A 25203-nucleotide genomic window follows, 5' to 3' on the forward strand; every position below is an offset into this window, starting at 1 on the left:
TATCGCGTCGTGATTCGACAGTAGTCAGGGAAACGCATCCTCTGCCTCCAGTCTTCATGTATTCTTATGCTGCTGGTGCACAAGGCAACAGTGTTGGAAATTAAGATGGGCAATAATAATCCAGGCAGCGAAACAAGGGAGGGGAACACTGATTTTTCTCTTCAAATTCTCTTTCCCAAATTGTATTTGGTTGATAGTTGTTGCTTATTATCGGCAGCAGGCCTGAGCCTGTGGGGAGATAAAGTGTTAGCTCGTATGTCTATCTCTCTGTCCGCCCACTGCTGGAACAATCAGCCTTATATCTTCTGTGCTCATTTATGACTCTTTGCTCAAGGACCTCTTGTGGTTGCAATAATTCACAAGTTTTTAAAAAAACATTTTATTGGCTGTTTTATAGTGTCATTGACACCTCACTCCTTTTGACCGGCCAGTATTTTAGGCTCCAAACATTTTCGGGGGAGAGTGAGATTGAACTCTTCTCTGGCTTACTTCAGATACTTCTGTATCTGCTTGTTAGGATGCTTGATTTGAGAAGGAAGGTAGGAAAGGACCCTAAAACTGCATATACTTTTTGTGGGTTTGAACAACAGGCCACCGAAGTTTTATTCTGTGTTCTTTTCTTTTTAATATTGTTTGTTGTTTGCCCTTCACTATGCTATGTCATATGTTATTGTTATTAGTATAGTATATATCGTTTGTCATACAAACACGCGCACACACACACACACACACACACACACACACACACACACACACACACACACACACACACTAACACACACTCATAACACGATAAATAACGATTTGACACACAAAAAGTAAAGCGCCGTTCAGCTATTGTATTTAGAAAACACTTGACATCTTTGAATCATTCCATAAAAAGATCATTGATTTCAAGTCCACTGCTTTTTAAAAAAAAACATACAGTACCAAAAACAAAATAAAAAATATAAATCACTTTACAGAGTGGTTCGTCAAAGCTCGGGATTGATTGAAAAGCATAACTAGGAGTACTGCGTTTACACATTCACATGGATCAAACTCGTCAACATCAGCTGGAGGGTGTTGAGGTCAATTCTTACAGGGACAGGACATGACAACAACACAGGCAACATACAGAAGGTTGCGTTTCACTATCACATAAACAATAAAGACAAGGGGAGGAGTTTGTATGGACAAAGAAAGGCAGGAGCAGAGCCAGGGCAGCATTCCTTTTATCATCCCACAGTGAATGCAAAAAAAAAAACATATAAGTGCAGAAACATTATGAATAAATTATTTGCATAAATAAGATCAATGGTAAAACAAAAATAATACACAAGAGTTGTTAGGCAAGGCTGCTTTGGCACATTTGTGTACTTACAGTACTGTGATAATTAGGTCCAAATAACTGCTGATTTGTTATACTGCATGTCATGCCAATTGTGCGTTGCCCTTGGCAGCTCCAACTTACAAGCTATTTCCCATAATATCCTTCTCTAAAGCATGGTCGCATCAGCATTTAAAACGGTCACTAAATCCCCATGGGATCGCTGTGATCAGTGGATTTGCGCAGGTGGTGGGCGAGGTCAATCTTTCTTTTGTTTCAGTATTCCTGGAACAGAATCTGAACGTTTCGGTTTCATGTTGTCTCTCTGTAAAAGTCGAGTTGTGTTTCCATTTTATTGTCGGACAAAATTTAAGTGAACTTTTGAAATGTCGCAAAAAAAGAAATGCGAATTATCAACTGGGTTGGAGAGAATTAACTCAGCTGTGCAAAGCATAGTTCATCAGAAGTGGGCGCCATAAGCTACGCATGGCTATAATCCACCAGTAAAAAGAGTAGAAGAAGAAGAGGTTTAGAGCAAAACAAGTCGCCTTGGCCATCTACCCCATCTACGCTTAAAACAAAGTGATTGAGGTCTTCAGGAATTTGATTCAATCGGGCGAGTTTGAATTGTTCTTTTATGTCAGCTAGTTTTAGCCATGTCTCATGGGTCTCATGTGCTCAGATTTACTTCAACCCAACAAAGTGATTGCAATGATTCTATAGGAAAATTGCCACTTTAAAAGCTGATGTGACCGGGCCTTCATTGTGTCAACACATACTTTCCAAGCTTCTCAGATCTTTTGGGAGTTTTTTTAAAGTGCAGCTATGCGTTTGCAGTGGAAGAGAAGCATCAAAGCTCTGTCTACTAAACTCTGGCAAACAGAGCATGTATGTATATATACAGTTTTCAGTATTTCATTTCCTCTCTTTTCTACTATTAAATGCAAGCCAATTAGTGGTCATATATTGTACATGTACATCAAAAATACATGTGTGCTTTTCTAATTGAAAATAGATTTGTGCTGCTGTACTGTGTAACCAATAGACTATATTGACATCATATTAATATAAGTGCCTTCAGATACTCTTGGCTTGAAACATGACATATGAAATGATTTGGCTTCATTATTACTGGCCTGCAGATACAGCATATCATGGCTTCATCATGGGTGGAAAGTAAAACAGTGTTACTATCATCCAGTAATGGGAGAAGAACAGAAAAAAAAGATGGATATAAATACCTTCTTTTGTTTTCCCTTCCACATCATAAATGCTTCATACACACGGCATATCATATATACCACGAAGGTCTCAGCTGTTTCATTGTCTTTTGAAGGAAAATTACATAAAATATGAAACAAAAAAATGCCGTCAGACTTACATTCTAAAAAGTCATTTGAACTGATTCAACACAGTGTTGAGATATCTGCAGAAATGCTTGTGAGAAACTTGTGTGGCACCGCCCCGGTCAATCACACACTCAGATACGCACACCTGTGGTCACAGCAGGGTTGTCTTCCCAGAGAGCAGCATGTTAGAAGTCGTGGTGTACTATAGAAAGTCGTATGCCTTTGTGTGTGTGGTGTGCATGAAGGCATCCTGTTCTTGGTATGTGTGTCTGTATTAATCTTGTCCATTTGTCTATGTGCATGTGTCGTCATGCACGCATGTGTTTGTTGGGGGTGGTGTCATTATGGCTGAAAGAAGGCTGTTGGTATAAAGGAAGCACCACCCAAACACACATTCACACACTGCGCTAAGCAGCACACACACACACACACACACACACACACACACACACACACACACACAGTCGGACAGAGACTCAGCGGTCGGGGGGTCTTTGACGTCATAACCTGGCGTGCAGGTTGACGATGACGCCGTCTTCAGGCAGGTCTTTGACAGGCAGGTCGCTCATGTCCCCTCCTCCATGGTCGGTGCTCTCACAGCTACTTTGAGGCGACTCAGGAGGAGGCTTGTACAGGATGCTGGCCAACAGGAAAAAGATTGTCCCCATGACCTAAAAAAAAAACAAAAAACAGGACAGATGATAGCAGTGAAGAGGGAGAGTTAAAAAAAATCCAGATAAATGGTACACAGAAAATAATTCACAAAAAGGCCTACAGTAGAACATAGAACTCAGCAGTGACTAAGTCACTTTTTTAATATCAAAGGACTAGTTTAACAATTTAGGAAATACACTTGTTTATTTTCTTGCAGAGCGTTTGACCAGAAGCTCGATACCACCCTCATGTCTGTGGTTGAAGCCAGAGCCCTCAGGCCATTAGCTTAGCATAAAGCATAACGACCGTAGCAAGGAATAAAGTAAAGAAATACACCTGCCAGCACCTCTAGGTGTCTTTTGTGTGAAAGTTAACCCATTCAGTAGTGTAATACGTTGTGTACCATTTGTTTAATATGTACACAAACTGAAGTGTGAAAACCACAGCATAGGGGAGTAACTGGGTCATGGTGATCAGTCTCAAAGACATAGTTATATGTAGTGTAATGTGTTCATGTGTAAAATGTTGAGGTGTCGGTCGGGGCCTTTGAACTCTGACAGAGCCAAGCTTTACCCCCTGCTTTACGGTATTATGCTAAAGCTAATTACAGCTAAGCTAATTACATTTAAACATGCACACGCACATCAAATATGTCCTTACAGTCCCTAAGATGATGTCTCTGACTAAACTATCAGAGACATCGTTCCTCACAAGCATACGTTTTCAACAAAGAGGTTGAAAGTGAGGCTACAGTAAAAGGCCTGTTACTGGGTGTATTAGTATTACCTTATAGATGATACCGGCTACTAGTGTGTACTGGCTCATGGCTGAGTTATGATAGAGGTAGCAGGAGCCCTGCTCGCCACACTTATCCTGCCACAGCAAGCAGGAGATGTCAATCACCGAGCCGAAAGCTATGGGCCCCGGAATACCACCTGTGGGGAAACAGCAACAATGGTTGGACAAGATCTTAACATCTACATGAAGCAAATGGGTCGTGGTTCAGAGGTTAAAAGAAGAAGAACAAACGTGATGCAAGAATACAGTGGGCCTACCAAGTGTGCGCACCACAATCCACTGGATACCGAGTCCGAAGGACCTCTGGCTGTCTGGCACACACCTACACGACACACAGTCGGTCAGACATGAAGGCAAAATGGATCTCACACTTCATTACGATAGAAGTTCATCCTTTTTTCAGCTCCTTTTGCTGCATTTGTTTTATCTGCAGATTGCCCCCTACAGTACTATAGTGATCTGTTTGGAGTGCCATCTAGTGGGCCACGGAGGTACTATTTCCAAAATGTATTTTTGGGGCAAGTTATGCCCATTGGCAAGGCAGCTATGTATTTTTCAAAGCAGTTTCCAGCTGTGTTCTTGTAATGAAAACACTTAACAACAAGTAGTCAAATGTGACATTGTTTACCTGAGGGTGGCAGTGAGTGCTGGGATGCTACAGAGGAAGGTGAAGGAGATGATGATGAAGAGGAAGGAGAGGAAGGCTGGCATGTGGTGGCAGGAGCTGCCACACTTCCCTGTTACAGCGGAGCCCTCCTCGCCCCAGGACACATTTCCCACCACACAGCTGCATCCAGAGTACACCTGAAAACACACATATTGTTCATTAGTTCACAAACATTAACTGTGTTTATGCACATGGCATAAACACAGCTTTCAACCTCAGCTCCTGTATTAAATCTGTAATAATCTGTAAAGCAGACACGCTTAAATATGTCAACCACTGAAGACCATTTTAACCTGAACGTTTGATTCCACAGCCATTACAGCATTACATCATGGATGATTTTATATCAGGCTTTCAGTCTAGAGCCCCGGCTTCAAAATAGTGACTTTTACTATTCTCTCGTACCTGTTTGCCCGTGGACTGCTCGGTGTGGTTGATGGAGCTGCAGCCAGCGTAGCAGGGGGAGTAATACATCACTCCGTCTGCCCCACACACCGGGTTGTACAGCTCTCTGACACAACTACAGCCTGCATTACAGCCCACTGTCAGGTCCTCCTCTAAAGAAGAGCTGCAGACACGAGGTGAAGGAGAGACAGAGAAATGAGAGGGAGGGAGGAAGGGAGGAAGAGAGGGAGGGAGGGTGGAGAAAGGGCAAAGAAGGAGGTCATTAGATGCCAAAAATGTGCTACCTCATACTTTGTGATAACAAGTACTTTCCTAAGTCACTACTGTACAAGTCATCATGATGGTAATACTCTGAAGTACACAAAGACAGTGCCGAATAAGCCAGGCTAAATTATGATGCACATTAATAAAATTGACATTTATAAAATTGAGTTTTGTAAAAAGGTAAGCTACCGTTAATGCTAATGCTAACAGAACATTGTAAAGGACTGTTGGGGTAACATTGACGGTACACAGATTGTTGGTATGACCACAAGAATTATTGCTACCTCAATTTCCCCCAGATGTTAAAGTAATATTACTGCATCTTTTCGGAAACAAAAGTCAAATAAACAATAACCTAAACTAATACACATTTTAGTCAAAATTAAATCCTGAAAATAAATCACCATTAGCAGCCAACATAATCACTGCTTACCTGTTCCTCCGGCGCAGCTTGCTTGGCTTGTCATACAGGTCTTTGTACTGGTCCAGCTGCTGTTTCTCCATCAGACTGTACTGGTATGATGCTGTGACACCGGCCATGGGCACATTGGGGCAGTGGATGAGGAAGATGAAGATGGCGAGCAGACTGACCATCGCACACATCATGCAGAAACGGATGATGCCTCGACAGCGCAGGTTCAATCTCTTCACGATGTAGCCGCCCAGGAAGGTGCCACCACCGCCGGCTGGTACCACCATGTATCCTGAGGGGGGGGGGGGGGGGGCAGCATACACAGGCATGCAATCAGGCTGCAGTTCCACTATTAGGCCTAAAATCTCTACTTGTTGACATGAAGTATCACAATCTTACAAGTTAGTAGACTTATGGAGGATTAACTCTTTTCATTGTGGACACTGCATTGGCTTTTCTGCACCTCCAGACTCCAGGAGAATGCAATGGTTTGGCCAGTTAGAGATAAATTTATTGTTTAAGTGGAGATTTGGAAATGTTTCGATCAAATGAGTCTAAAACGATGCAGCCACCACCCAACTTTTAAAAATAACCAATCTATCCAAATTGACGACTGTCTTTTTCTGAGCCTAACCTCAAACTATTGCTGTCTAAAGAAAACCAAGTAGTGTTTGTTTGCGTAAGTAAACCTACACTGGAAGTTTAATTTCGGGTGTGATTTTGGGGTGTGAGGAAGTGTAAATTCAGCGAAAGTGCCCATTACATACGGCTTTGCACAGGAGGAGGGACTGGCAAATATAAGATCAATGAGAATAAAGTGTTGAATTATAGATATTTAATGTCTCCAACATCTCCAAAGGAACAGGTCTTGGCCACTTTTTTTTATTTCTCACTTGGTTGAGATGGCTTTAAAACAGATTTCCATCAATCATTTGGGTTTGCTCTGGACTTTGCATCATGTGTTGTATGATTTAACCCCACTCACCAAACCATGTGGCAGCCTCTGAAGCACTGAGACTGAACTGTGACTCCAAGAACTTTGGACCGAAGGTGGACATGCCAGCGATGAGGGTGGCCTCCGTAGCCCCAGCCAAGCACAGGAACAGGAAGGGGGGATTCTTCAAGAGGAGCAGCACAGACCTGGAGGGAGAAAGACGGAGCAAGGAGTAAGTGTGCGCAACTAACTGAATAAACCGTAGCTTCCTTTTTTAATTAAACCAGGCCGCTCACATCCCACCAGCCTGGAGACGTTCCTAGTACAGCTGAACACTGCACGAGATCTAAAGCATCATCATGTTACATAACATGATCCCCGCCTTACTGTGTGCACATAATCCCCAGTGCCACAGTGGTGACATCCTGCGGGTTGCTGCGTTCATAGTAAACACAGTTGTGAACTGAATAGAGGCAGGGCTGTCACTCACCTGTCAAAGTCCGTAACATGCCTGTCAAAATATAGAACTTGTCTGGAATGTGACGTTTATTTCCTCTAATCTCTTGATTAACCTCTTGAAGGATTGATGTTTCAAAACAGTTGAGGATGTGTGCAGCCGGGAGGGGGGGGGGATATACCAACACAATGTTATGATAACTAACATATGGACATTTTCTGAATTTACAAATAGAACAACTGGCTGTAATTCAGTTACTCCTAAAGGGTTACAGCGGCCAAAATGTTTTAATTAGTGACTTTGTATTCGGCACTCTTCATCATCATTGTCATCGTCATGCTGACTTTTCAATCTAGTTTTGGAGTGAGACAATAAAATGACAATGTTCATAGTCAGGGCCATTGTAAACAGGATTACATTGGAAATGTCAGTAAATCTCTGAGGGAAAGAAATTATCAAATTAAAGTTTAATTTTTTACTTTAATTTGAGGAATGACACTGAGTTATTGGTCTCTCTGCATAAATGATCTCTGGCTATCTAAAGGGACCCTCTTTCTATCTCTGAGTAAACTCACGTAACCTGAATGGGTGACATATTCGACAATATCGGTACAGAACAACTGATAAACTGTACAATTAATCCAAATAGTGAATGCCATAACTGCAGGAGTAAGAAGTACAATTTGGATCAATTGTGATTTTTTTCCTGTGAATATTGCATCAATGTTGAGTTGTCCTGTTATTTTAGGAACTTTTGATACAAGTCTCTGTTTGTATAAAGTAGTCTTTGTTATTATTTTTTTGAAATCCTACATACTTAATAGGTTTCTTTTTGATAAATAGTTTTCTTCTCCCTGGTGCTTGGCTATTGTTCTGATAGCCCTTGGATTGTTACAGAGGCCCTGATGCTGTATGAATGAAATGCTGAGATATAGGCCAACTGTATGTTTTTGTCTTACCCCCCCCCTTAATAAAGCAAGGAGGCCTCGTGACCCCCGAGGCCCCCGAAAACACAAAAACATATGCTATGTGACACACCCATGGTCTGGTTCTGAGTCTCCTCATGTTGATGCGCTCAGTCATTCTGATGATGTCATGATGGTGTCACGTCTCCCTTTGATGTCATCTGTACTGTAATCTCTATAAATATATCTGCAAGCAGAATCTGTAGGCAGCGGGACAAGAGTTTGGTATCGGAAGTGTTCTGCTTTCCATTTGTTGACCGATCACGTTTAATTAAGCAGCGTTTGGTTGAATCCAGTTAAACATGCGTTGTGGAGAGAAAAAAGAGGCGGAACGCATTGCTGAAATGAAATCTGGGAACCCGCCAGCTATCATCTGATGATCATTTAGCTTTTTATTGGTTTAATATTAGTTTGTAAAACTGGCTACTTGTGAAGGAATTTATACAAAGTAATACACAAGTCCAGTCCCACATCTCTAGTTCCTCTTGTCCCATCCCATCTATCATCAGAACGACTGTGTGCCCAGATTGTCTGTACCGTATCCAGAGCACTTTTCTACTGTCCTCTTCAGTAGGTGCATTACCTTGGCATGTCTTTGACTGATTTGCCAAACTGAGGGTCTGAGGCTGTGGTCTGGCTTCCGTCCTTGAGCTGGTGGGCCTCAGAGACCCGCATGGCCACGTACTCCTGAGAGCCTGCAGGACGAGGCAGAGGATGTGAGACTGTGAGTGACATTTACCACTCCAATACAAAAATACATGAATGAATGCTCGTTTGCTTCTTTACTGCCTGCCTATTGCAAGACAAAAGAGTGAGTATGTGTATGTGTGCAGTGGACAGGAGTGGTACCCGGCAGCTGTCGTGGGTAGCCCAGGATGGGGAATGCTACCAGTAGAGCTGCTGCTCCTCCTGCCAGGAAGCCGATCCACCAAGCCCCGACCCACAGAGGGTTCTCTGGAGTCATCTCTGTACTGTGACAACACACACACACACACACACACACACACACACACACACACATTAACATATTGCGTGAATGACTTGACATATATATCGACCTTTAAATGCTAGTCCACTTAGGGCTGGGTAATATGGCCAAAATCTTATATTACGATATAGGTCATGTCGATAACAATACATTTTTTGGTAGTTCAATAAATAAATATGCTTTACCATGTGACTGTTTCATAGAGACTATTTTTGTATACTCCTGTGTAAATTAAATATTTGACAAATGATAAGTACGAAGTATTTTCTCATTTGATTACGAACTTAGTGCAAAATTAACTATGTTAATTATGTGGGAAAAAAATTAATCAATATTTCCAGCTATACACTGACTATGTTAACATGTATCAAGTCTGCTCTATTATATATAGGTCTATATATACTCTATTTATTCATGGGTGTTCTAGTCTATTGTTATTCATTCTGCCATCCACAGCAGACTCACGTCAGGTGGATCTCGGTGTAAATGTTGAGGAAGTAACCCCCCAGCAGGTAGCCTGCTGCTGGACCCACAATGGCCGCTGTGTAGAAGATCCCTAGAGAGAGAGAGAGAGAGAGAGAGAGAGAGAAAGAGAGAGAGAGACTCAGAACCAGACCATGGGTGTGTCAGTTCAGTGACTGTCTACTTCCTGTTTCCTACAGGTTAAAAGGGCCCCATTGTTCTTTATTGGGCTCTGTGTCCCCAAAGATAGAGTTCCACGAGGAAGAGAAGAGAGCTTGATGTCAAAGACTGTTTGTGTGTTTGTCCTTTAGTTTTGAGCACAGTGTTAAGTGGGTCACGCTGTGCTCTGCTGCTATTTGAAATGGGCGTAGTGAGGTTTAGCACTACTGATGTCCTGAGTGGATGCTGAATGGTGAAGATGGGAAGAAAAGCCTGAACCGGTCAAAATGACAGGGCTGGCACTTGATCTCTGTTAATGGCAACACAATAATGAATACCATGAACAATATGTTGTGACAGAGTGTATGTGACCGCACAGAGGGCACATTTGGTTATTTCTATTTCTTCTGTATCCAATTCTCAGTGTTAAAAGTTAGTTCTGTGATTATCCTCTGGATGGGTACTCCTAATTGGAATCATTATATAGTGTCATTAGAGCAATTTGACTTATTTGATCCTAGAGGGAAAGTGTCACAGCAGTTGTACCCATTCAACTAATTCACAACACTTTGAATGAACAATAAAAAAGAACAAGAGGGAAAGAGTGGGATGCAACCAGTGTTGTTACAGTTAGATTACAGGTTCAACTCGTACTTTGGGACAGATTTCTTGGTGTTTGTATGCTCATGGTCGAACAAATATGTAGCTTCCCTTTCATGCAAACAACAGACGTCCGCAATGCAGTCATTATGAAAAGATGCAGGTGGGAATTTTTCCAAGCCCTGCTTGATATGTGTTCTCATTATGCAAAGCAATTGAAGCACATTCAAAACAATTAACAATCAGAGATAGAAGTCGGTGCACTTCATAGTCCAGCTGCCAATATTAGCTGAGATTGCTCAAACCGCCAACTGGTACAATTAGTGGACTTATTAGAATGCATTGACGGAGTTGTATGATGAAATGCTTTAGTTCCTTTATGCTACTCACATAAAGAGTCACAAACAACCCAGAACACATCGCTGAGTCCTGAAACTTCCCACCATCAAACTTTACTTCACTCAAGAATGTTTATCTAAAAGCGCAAAATGAATAGAGCAAAGATGACTTCATTCATTCTCTATTGGGGTACATTTTACCTGCTGGCACTTATAGGTATAAATGGCCTTTTTGTCTTTTATAACCTGTTTATAATTTTAAATAATTCGGTGTGCTACATAACACACTTTTAGGAAGTCATCGACTGGGGGACTTGGATTTTTTATTGAAACAAGGAAAAACAGGCGCTGGTAAATTTTACTCGTTGTCGATCTTCTTCTTTGCATATACTCACACTTGTTAAGGTACTATACATTTAAGATTTTGGCTCTTGGGATTTAAAAATGACATTCTTCTGAATAATAATGATGGTGTAAACAAATCAATTTGTCAGTCACATTATGAGAAAGAAGGAAACGAACGAAGGACTGAGCAAACAAACACACAACATGCAAAGAAAAAAGTGACCAATTGGGAAGAGATGATTATTATTTTAGTAACATGATTACATCATTAAAATGATCACTGAATGCCAAACCAAACAGAAACATGCTGTACAAAATGAATTACTCACCAATATAAACAGGCGCATAGTTGGACTTGACATTCTCATCCAGGTACGTGACTCCTAACGTGTAGAGAGGTGTGGCACCCACGCCGTGGAGGAACTGGCCCAGCATGAAAACAAAACGATAGCTGGACAATCCTCCACCCTCCTTGTCCTGGCATGGGGTGGTACGGTTGCCGGAGCACATAACCGTCCGCTCGGTCAGACTGACCTGGTAAGGGGGTGTGGTAAAGTGAGGCAGGGCGAACACCAGAGAACCAATAGCCATGATCAGCACCCCCCAGCCCAGCCAGCGGGGCTTGTGTCCTGTCCCGCCGAAGTAGCTGACGAAAGCCAGGCAGACGCAGGCGGCAATGTCGTAGGAGCTGGCGATGAGGCCGGCCTGGTAGCTGCGCAGGTCGAAGCGCCTCTCAATGGAGGTGACCACTGTGTTAATGAAGCCGTTGATTATCATCCCCTGGAGGAAAGAGGCCACACAAAGGAAGAACAGCACCCAACGAGGGGTGTTGAAAGCTTGGATAGCTTTGGGCGTCAGGGCCCCCCAGCCACACAGCTGATCCGAGTCAGTGGAGATCAGCTTTAACCCCATTGGGGTCCCTGCACAAGGTCGCGTTTCCGCCCCGTACAGCTGCCCCGGGAGCGTGGAAGCCCCGGTGAAGATGTGGGGCCGAACGGGGCCATCAGCTCCGGGGCTGCCAGGGCTTCTGGGGGCTGAGCCAAGTGGGCTGCCTGTCTGGGAGTCTGGGGGGCTGGGGGTGTCCAGAGAGGGGCCCCCGCTGAGAGGGCAGTCCTGAAGGTCCAGGAGCTCCTGCTTGGAGCTGAAGGAGGCATCGGCATTAAGCAAGACGGGCATCTCCCCTCTGAGGGGCACTATTCTGGGTCCTTATGGTGCAGAAGGGGGGTCGGCGTGGGAGGTCTTTGAACGGTGGAGGTAGAGTGCGACGTTTAAAATGTAGGAACAAAGCAATGTGAATCAACTGAGGCTCAAGGTGAATGCTTTGTGGTCAGGATCTCTGTCAGGCCCTGAGATGATCTATTCTTGGCTTGTATCACTTGCTCCATGTGTCCACAGTGTTCTCCAGGTGCTCTGGTTTACCTATCTGTACAAGGTTGTGCAAGCTGTAAAGACTTCATGCTGACATTGAGTAATGGCATCCTATGAAGAGCATAAGAGAGAGATAGGGAGAGAGATTAGATCAGTGAACCAATCGGTTTTAATAAGGCACTATGTGCTTTTTTGTTCCCTCTGAAGAACAATGTGTTCCTCACATCATGATAAGAGTATAACAGTGTGATATAAATATGTTTTCTTTTACTTTTTTTGCCACATATGGATGCCAGGGCAGGCAAACACACACACACACACACACACACACACACAGTGACATGGGAATGAAATCATCCCTGGTGCCTCGTGTACACGACGCCACAATGCAGCTGAGTGAGTGGACTCTATAATAACACAATCTACAAAGAAATTATGATCAGAGGTCACAAACACACACACACACACACACACACACACATACGTTCACACACAACCTATAAAACCACAAAAAAAACACACACACACACACACCGGTAATGAACCGTAAGATGCAACCTCTGCTCCAGCAAGCGGAAACACAGATCACAGCTTTCATTAACACCAACATAAAAAGAAAACAATGTGCAGATGTAGCTGTTGTATAACACAGTTTCATTTGACGAATTAGTGCAGCTTGAGACATAATATCCACGTTGCTAATTAAACCACACTCTTATAATAACACTTTATCAGTGCATATTTGACTTATCATTACAGATTAATGCATGAATACCATCCAGGTAAAGTTAATTCATATCACCCAGGAGTCTGGGTGATGCTGCGTAGTGCTTATAACAACAGAAGAAACAAGGAAGCTGGCAAAGCAGCCACTTGGTCTACCTTCAAAAGTTAGCACATTTATTTACTTTTGGTAATCTCAACAGTCTTTGTGAATATTTGCCCCACATAACTCAAATGGAATGCAAAGGTCAGGTTCACTACTGTGCACGATGACTTCGAAGAATTTCGACACCAAAACACTAAAACAAATCTGTACAGCATGTGATGGGACTGTTTTCCAAATATTTCACAAAAGAGAAATAATTGAAACTCTGTGACAGTCTAAGAACTCTTAAAACAGACGTAGCAACTTTTCTGTACAATTCATTTAACTAAATACAAACAGCACACACATTAACAGCAGCATTCATGCTTTAGAAATAAGGTTACATTAATTGGCAACCCCTTTAAATATAATATAATGGCCCACAAAAATTCAAATTCATCACAAACACAAAGCTCTAACTATATAGCAATGTATCAGGTTATAAATATGCTCTATTTAGCTTCCTACCTCCATTTTCAGCTCGTGATAATCAACCGGTGGAAGAGACAGGGCAACATAAATATGAGAAGAAGTGAGAGTGATATCCATGCTAGGTCCTAAGTCCGTCTCTCAAAGCCTCTTATAGTCCAGCGCTGAGCCAGCACATCAGCACATTCACACACACCCCCCAAAAAAAAATATTTGAACTGTGGCCCATGCTGAGCAGATGAGGATACAGTACCATCTAAGAGGTGAGACAGTGGGGGCTCCACAAATGACCGGATAGTTAAAATATGTTTTCGTAAAGGCTACTTTCCATGCCAAAGGTTGAGATGCTAGTTTGCATCTAACTAGATTTTTTTTCTTAAAGTGACAGCACTTGTATCAGTCTGTAATCTATTCTCTGAAATCTATTAAAGCAGCTTTAACAAACAAACTCTTGTGCTCATACAACACGTTCTCCCTCCCAACTTGTCACATACGGACGCGTGGTCCGTGGCCCCTTGGCGTCACTTTATAACGCACTGGGTTCCCCAATACTTTTACGCTGCGTCATTATTCAATGAGCAGGGTAGGCCCGTAGATTGCAACATGTGTTTAACTTGGTTTGGGTTTAAAATCATGCTTCAGGTTAATTAAGTTGTAATAACTAAAATATCTTGCCGTGGACTTCTGGTTTCACACGGGACATAAACAGAGGTCTGCTGGGTGAAAGTCCTGTGTTTGTTTGACCCATCCATCGACCCCGACCTCCTGCCAACGTGGACTTTGTTGCTCCTGATACTTTGTCGCTCCTGATACTTTGTCTTTCTTCATACTTTGTCGCTCTTCATGCTTTGTCACCTGACTTCCTACTTTACTCCCATCACAATTGCTACAGCCACCAGAGGCAGCAGACCTACACGTCCAAAACTGACGCGAGAAGGGGCACATTGAGCATCATAGTTTGACCCCAAAGGGCCACTGACCAAGCTGCTGCACGTGACGAGTTGGGACACGTTGTCACATGGCGAAATGCAATGACGCGGCTTTTTGGTTTCAACTAACAACTCCAATTTTCGGCACTGAAACCAAAATGCAGTCTGTAGAATTGTTGTTGGTGCGCTACCCCAGCTCATTATTCTGCACGGTTTTCACTGAGCACAGAATACCGGAGGGTCCTCACAAGCAGAGCTGTTTGCTGAACAACAGAAAAAGAATAGGACTTTCCAACCATGCTGCTGTGAGCTGCTGACTGTTCAGCTGATCGCTCATGATAAGTACGAATAAAAAGGTTTGGGACGGAAGCCAGAGCTGACAATCCAATTAAAATCGCATTACGGTTGTCTGAGGTGGGGGTGGAGGTATAAAGGACTTTGTTTGGTGAGAGATTGTGAGAAGGTTTTATAAAGCATCATGAGAGGCAGGGGAGGGGAGAACGAGTGGATCAGTATCAGGTGATGATGATCCGACCAGAGGTGGGAGGGTCTTAGAACCGGGCCACTCTGTTAACAATGCACTATGGTGAGGTAATCCTTTCCCACTGTTTGTTTTTTCTGTCCCTGGCTGCTTATGAGCCAAACAAAGCCAGAAATTGGAAAGTTCTCACTGGGTTCTTTTTTTCTCATTTCAGTCCTATCTCATTTTCTATCTTGCCCTTTTCATGCCTGTTTTCAAAGTGAGATCAGAGCGAGCAGTTGTAATATTAATAAGCGACAGGCTCTGCCCTACCTGCTCTTTTATCTTCACAGCAGAAATGTATTTGCTTTGGACTGGGGAGTCTTTCCTCCTCCGTGGTAAACAAAGGCTTTTGAAGTATCAAGGGGACGCCTCTCGTGTGGTTATTACACAGCCACGAAACGACAGACTTAGACAAAGTCTCACACTGCCAATCACACTCGAAGACACCGGTGTTCGCACACACTATATTACAAGTGAATCATTTTGTTACTGCGAAGGAAGCAATATTTACTGTAGCAGAAAATTCGTTTGGCAAAAATGTAGTGAAGGAGAGATTCTGAGGCGAGCGGAGCTGTAATCCAGTGGGTCAACTGTGGGAACAAGTAACCCTGTTTGAACCCAGCGCTGATGTAACTCCAGGAACCAGCTCTTTGAACCTTCAATTACAGAAGCATACGCCCCTGAAGTTAACTCCAGCAGCATTGCGTATTTTGTCCTCGTTGACCTTGTGCATGTTGTGAGACTAATATCACATAAATCTGAGCATTGTTTGTAAGAGAGAAGATTATCACACGGAAGGAATATATGGTCAGCTTTATTCGTCTCGGTCCGGGTTTGTTAAAGTGGAACTGTGACTAATTTAGTTCCATTTTCTTTGTTTGACTGCAGAGTGTGACTGAGTGCGAGAGATGCGTGATTACTGGAACAGCATCGTTGATTGATATTAGTTCGTTACCATTGAAATATAATATGATATCTTTCCAACTAATTTCTGCACGTTTGGGTTTACCACGTCTGTCCCAGCAAGGGTCTGGGTTTGCATATGGACAGTAGGGACATGTCCCAACCAGTATTTTGGGAGGACAGAATTGTCTTTACCAATATATGAGCGAACTCGTTTGCATTAGGCCTGTATTTGGAGTGAACACAAACACACATACACACACACACACACACAGAGGGAGAGAGAGAGAGAGAGAGAGAGAGAGAGAGAGAGAGAGAGAGAGATACTGTACATACATACAAAACACCTTTAATTACGCTTTTTTTTTAAACTATTTGCAGTGCTCTCATTTTTTCCTTCATGTTTATATTCTTAACGGCAACGTCTAAATTGTTCTATTCTTATCTTAAGTTATTTTTACTTATATTTAAGATCAAAATGTACTGTTTGTATTTTAAGTTAAACTGAAGCCGACTTATTTTCATTTATATGCACAGCTCTGTTCACATATCTGAATTCTAGTAGATCCTTACTTATTGTTTGTACAATTATGTATTTTTTATTTCACCCTTGCCTCAGCGATTCCCATGCCAATACAACCTCGTCCAATCTCACGTCTGAACCTGGTCCCGTTCCTCTCCTGGCTGCACTGCAGCACATAACGAGTCTGAAGGGGATACAATGCAGAACTATAACTTCATGCATAGCAGACACTGGGGAAGCTAGATTCTTTCTTAAAATATGATTACTTTAATCTCATTAAATTATGATTTTAATATTGTAATATTGTTTCTTTTTCACTCAAACTACTACGACTTCTCAGGGAACACAATGAAGTGGGATACATTTTTAATGTGCAGAGTTTTGAAGATGGACAGAAATCGAGCTAAGCTATTAAAGTCCAACTATTCAAGCCTTGGAAATGCATGAAGTACATATAGGCTGGATCCAAGCAGTCCTTAACCTAATGCAGCACATGGCACCTACAAGCTTTCAGATTTGATGGCTTTAGAAAATGCTCAAATTGTATTTTAATGAAAAGCCTCCTTAAAAGAAGAGCATGGCTTAATGATTACAGCCAACAGTGTAAGGTCATGCTGGATTTTGTTCGGTATGCTGCGTCTCCATTATGTATCATTTGATAAACTGTATGATCTGCTGAAAACAAGCAGTCAAACATGGACAAGCACACTACAAAACTTAATCCACCATTGTATACTTCTAAGTTTAACTGACACAAACAAGCTTAATTCATACAGAATAAAACAATGAATTGTGTGGCTCTTTCACCACCTGCATTAAAGTGTTTTATAATAATAATAATAATAATAAGGATAACAATACTACTAATGAAACAAGTTTATTTAAATAGCAGCACCAAGAAGAAGAAGAAGCAGATGAAAGACGGACGTGAAATGCATATATTAAGGTAAAACACAAAAGACACTATAAAACGTCTCCTTTTGTCCTCAGCCTGGAGAGAGGAACAACCAACAAACCTTGATAAGAGGGCCACTGAGACCTGCTGCTGATGAAGGGCTGCAGTAGCGCTTTAATGTCCCTTTAATAGCTCTTTAACAACAACAATCTGACTTGGTCAAAACCCCTGGAAGCATGCAGCATTTTTTGACCAACTGTAGGTGATTTAGGGAAGTCTTAAATAAAATCGCACAAGTTAAGTACGGGAGAAAATAATAAATGAATGAATGAGTAAGTCCCAATGATGATTCATTATCATTTATAAAGATAACACATGTAATGTTGCGATATATCGTATTTATAGTGACCTCAGACAACACAAGTGTAGATTCACTATTAAGAAGTGAGCGAAGCAGAAGGGAAATCATTTAGACGGACGGGCTCAAGGTTGCAAAAAGAAGTCAGGTTGTATAGAAGTCTAGTCTAAAATGACTCTACTTCTCTCTTGATTCATTCCCTCAGTAAACATTGTAAACATGAGTTTATGGTCTCAATCTCTAGTTTCAGGTCTTCTTCAATACAGCATGATGTTCATTTAGTAAATGATGGTCCATGTAGAGTCAAATAGACCATAAAGCAGAGTATGCTTTAGGGCGGGGCTACTGTGATTGACAGGTCGCTGCCGCTACCAGAGACGTATACGACGTCACCATGTCACTCCTCCGCATTCCAAATATGGTAACTTCCGTTCATCGGTTGCTAAAAAGCCAAGATGGCGACGATGAAATCGTGGAACTCGAGGCTTCATAAGGGCAGTCCACATACCACAGCATTTATAGCCTAAGCTAGTTTGCAATGCTGGTCCCTTGTTGGGAGAATAACTTATTCCAAATTAGCTAGATGGCATATATATATATATATATGACAATATCAAATCAAATGTTCTAAAATCAATCCCATGATGCAGCACAAGAGGTTACCCTGTTGCCATCTCCACCTCATGCTTCAATGTTTTTGATAGCATTGATAGTCTCGTTTTCTTCATCATTATGCCCTCACAGTTCTCTAGTAGACACATGGGAGTTGTTGCAATACGTGGCCAGTATGACAGTACCCAGGCCAGATCCTTCCAGTCCTTCCAGTCAAGTCGCCGCCCGTCTTACAGTTGGGCAGGGTAATCCGACCCTCCGGGCCCCACTAGCACTGTGGGGAATTAATGGGATGGGACAAAGTAGGCACTGACCCAATAATGGTCTTCTGCTTGGCTGCAGATTAGAGAGCAAACATCAACTAGCCCCACAGGCAACAGACAGCACTGCTCATTTACCCCTCACCTCCATGGCAATGAAGCATCTCTATTGTCTGCTCGGATGTTCATTCTCTTCTCTCTGACCTCTTTTATGATGCCACAAAAACATAATGAGAAGACAAGAACAGAGGGCTGTCAACCTGCAAACATATCGACTTGAGGTGCATTAGAAAAACATTAAAAGCATTCTGTTCTGTTTTCCATGCATTATAACATGTCCTGGTTTGTTATGGGGAGGTAAGTCCGCGTAGCATGGCTGTAGGTAAAAGTATCTACATCATCAGGTTCCTGCTTTCTTTTGACAGGTTGTGATACAGAGCAGCAACAGAGCCTTTGGTCAAAGTCACAGCTAGTATCAAAGAAAATTAGCACACAAAGATTATTCTATTATTGAATAATTGTTGATTATTTTACAATGGATCCATTATTGTACACGGCGAGGACTTCAAATGTCCTGTCACATGTGGACTGTTGATTATATAAAACAAAGAAAAGCAGAAAATCCTCACATTTGACAAGTTGGAACAACTTTTCTCCTGGAGTTTCAACTACCCTGATTTTACATGATTTAATTTCAAAATCTTCCCATCCACTGTATTTATTAGAAATAGCCTAGTATCACTGCTGTTTGTGATTGGGTTGTGAGAAGTTTCAGTCGGTTGCCATCTGCAACCTCACCGCTAGATGCCGCCAAATCCTCCGTCATCACGTACTAACTCCACATATTTGTCCGTTGTGTCCAAACAGAGAGCGAGAGGGATGAGCCGACATACACACACAAAGAGCAGAGGGACAGAATGGCTTGTCGGCCGTCAATGAGGAATAAACTGTGTGATTGGTGATCTGTGATGGGATTGGTCGATACGGCTTCCGGTGATTGGACTCTTGTTCTTGTTATATGATCAATGTGATGAAGCACCTTGATCTGTCATTCATTCATTCGCTGAGATCAGCGAACGCGGACATCCCTTCCTGCTTATTTATGGTTTCTTAATTAATTTTTTCTGAAAATCTATTACACCATGATATACTGAATATAGATCACAACATAAAGTCCTATTTGCGATGCTAGAATATTTTTTATCACCCACTACTACCATGTAATATACTCGGATAAGAAGGAGGACGGGGGGGGGAGTTCTTTTCAACGGAGTAACCGGGTGTAGACCTATTTCCTATTTTACTGTTTTTAATTTTGTCCAAACATAATATGTAATCATATGTTTGGCATTTTCGACAAATGATGCATTAGACAAAGTGGCCACAGCTATTTGGATGTGGCAGGATGAATGGGCACACTGTGAACAGAGATCATATAATTCAGCGAAATCATATTTCCATCTGTGCACATCGGGGGAAATTATTGATGTTTTTCTTCAATAAAGGCCAACCGCTGACGTACCAGGTGTCACGCGCTCTTCGTTGGCTGAAGTAAAGCAACACGCAGACACGTGTCCAAAAGTATCTGACTGCAAACATAGACACACAGGCGCAGATATGCATCAACCCCCTGACCTACATCTCACACACATGCGGGAACATGTGACCCTGCTGCCTCCTGTTGGTGGTGAAACCAACTGAAATAAATGACCTCGAGAGCCAGCCAAGAAGGGTCTCATACTTCAGACATGTTGGAATAGTCTGAAAGGGAAAGTTTTTCAAGAAGGGACGTCCGTGCGCGCGTGAGATGAGACCTAGAAAGTATCCGGGTTAAGCACGATGCCCTCCGACTGTCTGCACCGCTTGAAGCTGCACTTATTAAGCCTCGGCAGCGCCTCCGCCTTTCAAGGAACGATGGAGGGTGAGACGGCGCAGGGAGGAAATAACTGTGTCACCATGAGCACAGAGGAGAAACACAGTCAAGAGTAATTAAAAAAGATTATAATTAATATGGACTATAACACAAGCCGGGTGCAGTCAGACACTCTGATTTCAAAGGAGCATGGTTCATCCTGCTCTACCTGAAGAGAGGATGTGGGGGAGTCGGCAAATCACTCTTTCCAGGAACTCTTCTTCGCTCTCACACCATTGTATCACACGTCAAAACGACACCATACATTTGCTCTTCCTCTATTTCTTTGGTCGTTGTGTTGCTGATGAGCTGTAAGGGACTGTGCAAATATTATTGCGGGGTTAACGTCATGACAACAGTCAGAGATCTGATCTCATACATATTAGGTTATACAGAGTCAAATTGAAAGCAGAACTTCACGGTTTTGTTCCAGAAGGAACAAGTCCAGCTCATGAACAGAACAGTACTCAACAGTACGCTGTAGGGTTCACTCCAAGTGTCTGACTGAGAAACGTGTTCTAATACCCTGTTTACGTTGCGGAGTATTTAATATTTCTGTATTTAGCTGCGTTTCACGAACCCTAAGTACATTTTCACACAGTCCCAAGTTGGTTGGTCAAATAATATCAGCGCCATTGAATGAGGCTGATGAAACTGTTTTGAACCCAGCTGGTTGTACTGTAACGGGCAGCTGACTAAAACAATGCAAAGAGTATACTGTGCCAACAGGCAGTTAAGCTAGTGTGGTGTTAACACACCATAGTTGCCATTGAGATGTCATGGCTTAAAAATTGCATAACTCAATTGCCACTTAATTGCAACATTGCGTGTGTGGAGCACTTGCTAGTCCTTTATCCCGCTCTTTCTGGCCCCGTCGGCCATTGTGAACTGGGACGAACAATCTCTTCAAATTAGACGGCATTAGTTCTGCACAACGCTTATCACCACAGCAACAGAGCTCCCTGGGAAATCACTGCGCTGTCATTTAAAAACCTGATGTTCCTCATTAGGGGCACCATGAGATGTGTATGTGGTGCATCACAAAAAGATTGAAATCAGTGAACACACAATAGAACTCTGTGTGAGGTGTAAGGAACAGTGAAGCGAAGAGGAGGTTCAACCTTTGATGAGAGGACTGATAGGTCTCTCATCAGCATCACACAACCAGCAGTCAGGAGAAGTAACTTATCTACAGAAGTTCAAGTTAACAATGACAACAGCAGAGCATGGAGGAAAGAAAAGAGGAGATATTTTGGCTTGACTAGACTGAATGAAATGTTCAATATCGTGTGATGATGAAAAAAAGACTACAACCGCTTTCCTTCAGTAAAACTATACTAAAATAGTTATGGTTTTCTTTGTGCCCAGACTTTCAGTGCTTTATATTTGTTACACTGTGAGGCGGTGAACTGTATGATAATTTGCTTTCTTTGTTCTCATGCAAAGAAACTGAAGCCTTTGTCCAAAAATGGTTTCCACCAACAATCTCAGCTAAGTCTAAATCAGTCAATCTGTGTTCCTACGGTTCAATCGTCTAAAGATGCTAGTTTCTCTCCGATGTGTTTATGTTCAGGAATGGAAGGAAAAATCTAAACTCAAGGTCCACTTTCTCGCTTTTCATTTAATTTCACATCTCATGTTTGTCTGCAGTGGATGGAATCCAGAATGAACTTTTCACTTTTATGTTTTGAGAATTGTTTTCCATTCATCTTTCTGCTTATACTACTCTCGCCACATAAAGGTTTCCTAAAAAAAAAAAAAAAGGAAATGCATGGAACTCACGACTCACTCTATGCATGGGACAACACATAGGCCTACTTGTGCACACAGACTGTTGTGACAGCTGTCGGTTACTAACTTTTTCATTGATGATCTTCACGGCCACCCCGTGTTTAGCCAGAGTGATAAAACGTGACGCAGAAGCAGGAGGAAATGTTCCGTTTGCATTGCTGCAACTTAAAACACATCTGAAGCGATGTTAAGAGAATGAACAATGAGAAAACAAAGAACATGCTGCATTGTTTCCTGTGAGACCTTTGTGCTTAGGTAAGCCATTTGACACCAGCATGGGGAAGGAGGACTCAGCCACAAACAATGAAAACTATAGGCGACGCTACAATACAAAGGAACAGGGCTTAGTATTCAAAACAGGGTTGGATTTCATGAAAATCTTCCCCTCTAGTCAAAAATGTGTTTTGCTTTCTGTGGCTTCAGGTGGATGCTTGAGCTTTGCAGTAAGGAAATATCGAAAATATCAAGTTCTGCAATGTTTGTGATACTGTATCAATTCTCAAAAACACAGTCAATTGTGAATTAAAAGTTTACATGAAAAAAATGAACCCGATAAAACACTTTATTTCTTTTGCAGAGATATGCAGCCTACCCGTGCATGTGCCCTCTCAAAGTAGCGCCATGATGTTGGATGAGAGTGACTGTGACAAATGCAAATGCAGCTCTCACTGTTCTGATTGCATGAAAAAGTAAAACCTATTTTTACTCAGATTGCATGCATATGGTGGTGTTCTTCATACTATGACCGTTTCTTGTAAAATGTCAAAACAATATTTTGAATCATAACCACCTGTCACACGATTGGCTTCGTATAGCCGGATTCTTGCCAATACACAGCCCTACTTCACAGAGCAGAATGATGAGTTTGACACTAGAAGGCTGTATTCATTTTCATCTGCTGAAGGGGGAGATTTCCCTCTGTGCTCACCCTCAATCACACCTAAATATGTGGGCGTATATGGAATTTTATGACATCTCAATAGTTTACAATATGCAGAAACTGGAAGCCTCCAGTGCACATATATATATATATATATATATATATATATATATATATATATATATATATATATATATATATATATATATATATATATATATATATATATATAGCTTTACCTCAGTATATCTGTGGGCATTAATACATCCAAAATGAAAGTGAACAATAACTTCATGCTCTCTAATAAAGTATAATTAAATCTATAAATCCAGGATTGCTACGATTGTTCTCTTGGATCTAGCTCCTTTTGAAACGCAAGCGACTCAGAGGTGCGCAGTTTGGGAATTCCCCGATAAACGTCCCTGTGATGCAAGTACCCTCCATCACATGGAGGCCCAATGAAGCATGCTCAGTCTGCCCTGAGCGCAGGTGTGGGTGTCTGGCCTCAGCGGCGCACAGTCATTACAGGAGACAAAGCGCGCGACGCTTCGGAAAAACACGTAGGATACCACAAATGTCGGTCTGCATGCGCAGCGGTTTGCACGCGCTTTCGGAAAGCTGATGCAAGACAGATAGACTAGTCTAAGGGCCATTGCCCGCCCAAGACCCAGACATATTTAGGCACTGGATTTAACTGTCTACTGACGTTTAGAATGATAACGCATGATGTGGTATCGACATGGTGTCCCTTCACGTGGAAACCCAGCAGTGGTCCCTCCCTGTGGGAACCCTTTACTGATGCACAGGGAGAAATGCTGCCGCCCTCAGTAGCTCTGTGAGTGATCGATTTCAGCGATCAACAAATCAAAGGCACGTGGCAGGGGCACTGTTTCATTAGAAATGATAAATGTGCTTTTCGTCGATTAGGCCACTAATATGGGCTGTTCTATTCTACCGTGTATTATAGTAGAAAAGTAGAAGTGCCATGAAAGGAGGAGCCGTTTTCATATCATCTTAACAATCGAGACATATAAGCCTTGTTTAAAATAATAGCCTACTGCGTACTGTTGTTGAAGGCTTCCCCATAAATGACAGTGTGTGCTTCGGCGCAGTGTTGTATGGCAGAACATGCCCATGGATTACAGAAAGCTCCATGTGAAGGATTAATGCAACCAGATGCTGTTGGTGAACAAGCCTTTTTTTTCATATAAGCCCATCAAGTGTTATATCTGGACATGGTGAAGAGACGCAGCGTCTCTGGCACCAAATATTCACCACTGATCGGTTGAGATGTTACAGATCACAGAGACAATTTCAGTGTTTTAGGCAACCATTCCAGCATTGGACATGTGAATACATGGATGTCCACGCTGCTGATGCTGAGCAGCAGCGGCACCGCGCACGGAGCGCATCCCTCACATCCCCACCAGTGTTACACGTGAAATAAAAACGCTTACCTTAAAATACACGCGTATTATTCCATTCTTCTCACATCATCTTCTGTCATCCGTGCAATGTCTTGTGGGGGAAAGGCTACAGCTGGGGTAGAATTAATTGCAACGCGACTGGTAAGCGCCCTTCCTTTATGGAGCGAGCGAGTAGTAACCGCTCTGTATGGAAGGTGATTGATGCCACAAAGTGGAAACGCACCTAACGTCAGACCAGTAAAAAAAAAAAACATGGATAAACAAATAAACACGTCATTATTATTTCACAAAATAAATATATTTCACATTGTAACATTTCAGCAGATTTATATTGGCTTCTTGTGTGTTTTAGAATGTATTAAAAAATTGTATTGCTAGTTTATAAGCAGACTGTATTTACCGCCATCAAACACTGCATC

General features: G+C 42.2%; 1 protein-coding gene across 2 annotated transcripts; it reads right to left on the minus strand.

Moving 5' to 3' along the window:
* Positions 1–819: 819 nt before the first annotated feature.
* Positions 820–25013, minus strand: slco4a1 (solute carrier organic anion transporter family, member 4A1). 2 transcript variants are annotated; one of them, XM_068733574.1, is made up of 12 exons: positions 24815–25013; positions 11436–12585; positions 9668–9758; positions 9064–9185; positions 8798–8909; positions 6844–6998; positions 5880–6150; positions 5183–5345; positions 4739–4914; positions 4368–4432; positions 4099–4247; positions 820–3329 (listed from the first exon to the last, which is right to left on the minus strand). In XM_068733574.1, the coding sequence occupies exons 2-12, from the start codon at positions 12280–12282 to the stop codon at positions 3159–3161; spliced, it is 2322 nt and encodes a 773-aa protein (XP_068589675.1). In that variant the 5' UTR covers positions 12283–12585; positions 24815–25013; the 3' UTR covers positions 820–3158. The 2 variants fall into 2 exon arrangements, with proteins under 2 accessions (XP_068589675.1, XP_068589674.1); XM_068733573.1 differs by lacking the exon at positions 24815–25013 and adding an exon at positions 13811–13886.
* Positions 25014–25203: the final 190 nt, after the last annotated feature.

Source organism: Cebidichthys violaceus, unplaced genomic scaffold (assembly GCF_023349555.1).
Source record: "Cebidichthys violaceus isolate CVI_PGR_0920_01 unplaced genomic scaffold, fCebVio1.0.p SCAF_6, whole genome shotgun sequence".
Lineage (NCBI taxonomy): Eukaryota > Metazoa > Chordata > Actinopteri > Perciformes > Stichaeidae > Cebidichthys > Cebidichthys violaceus.

Excerpts from the sequence above, each read along its gene's own strand:
- slco4a1 (XM_068733574.1), bottom strand. The coding sequence starts at position 12,282 with ATGCCCGTCTTGCTTAATGCCGATGCCTCCTTCAGCTCCAAGCAGGAG. Across the intron at positions 8,910-9,063 it reads CTACCCACGACAGCTGCCGG|GCTCTCAGGAGTACGTGGCC; the intron begins GTACCACTCCTG and ends CTCGTCCTGCAG. Across the intron at positions 6,151-6,843 it reads AGAGGCTGCCACATGGTTTG|GATACATGGTGGTACCAGCC; the intron begins GTGAGTGGGGTT and ends CCCCCCCCTCAG.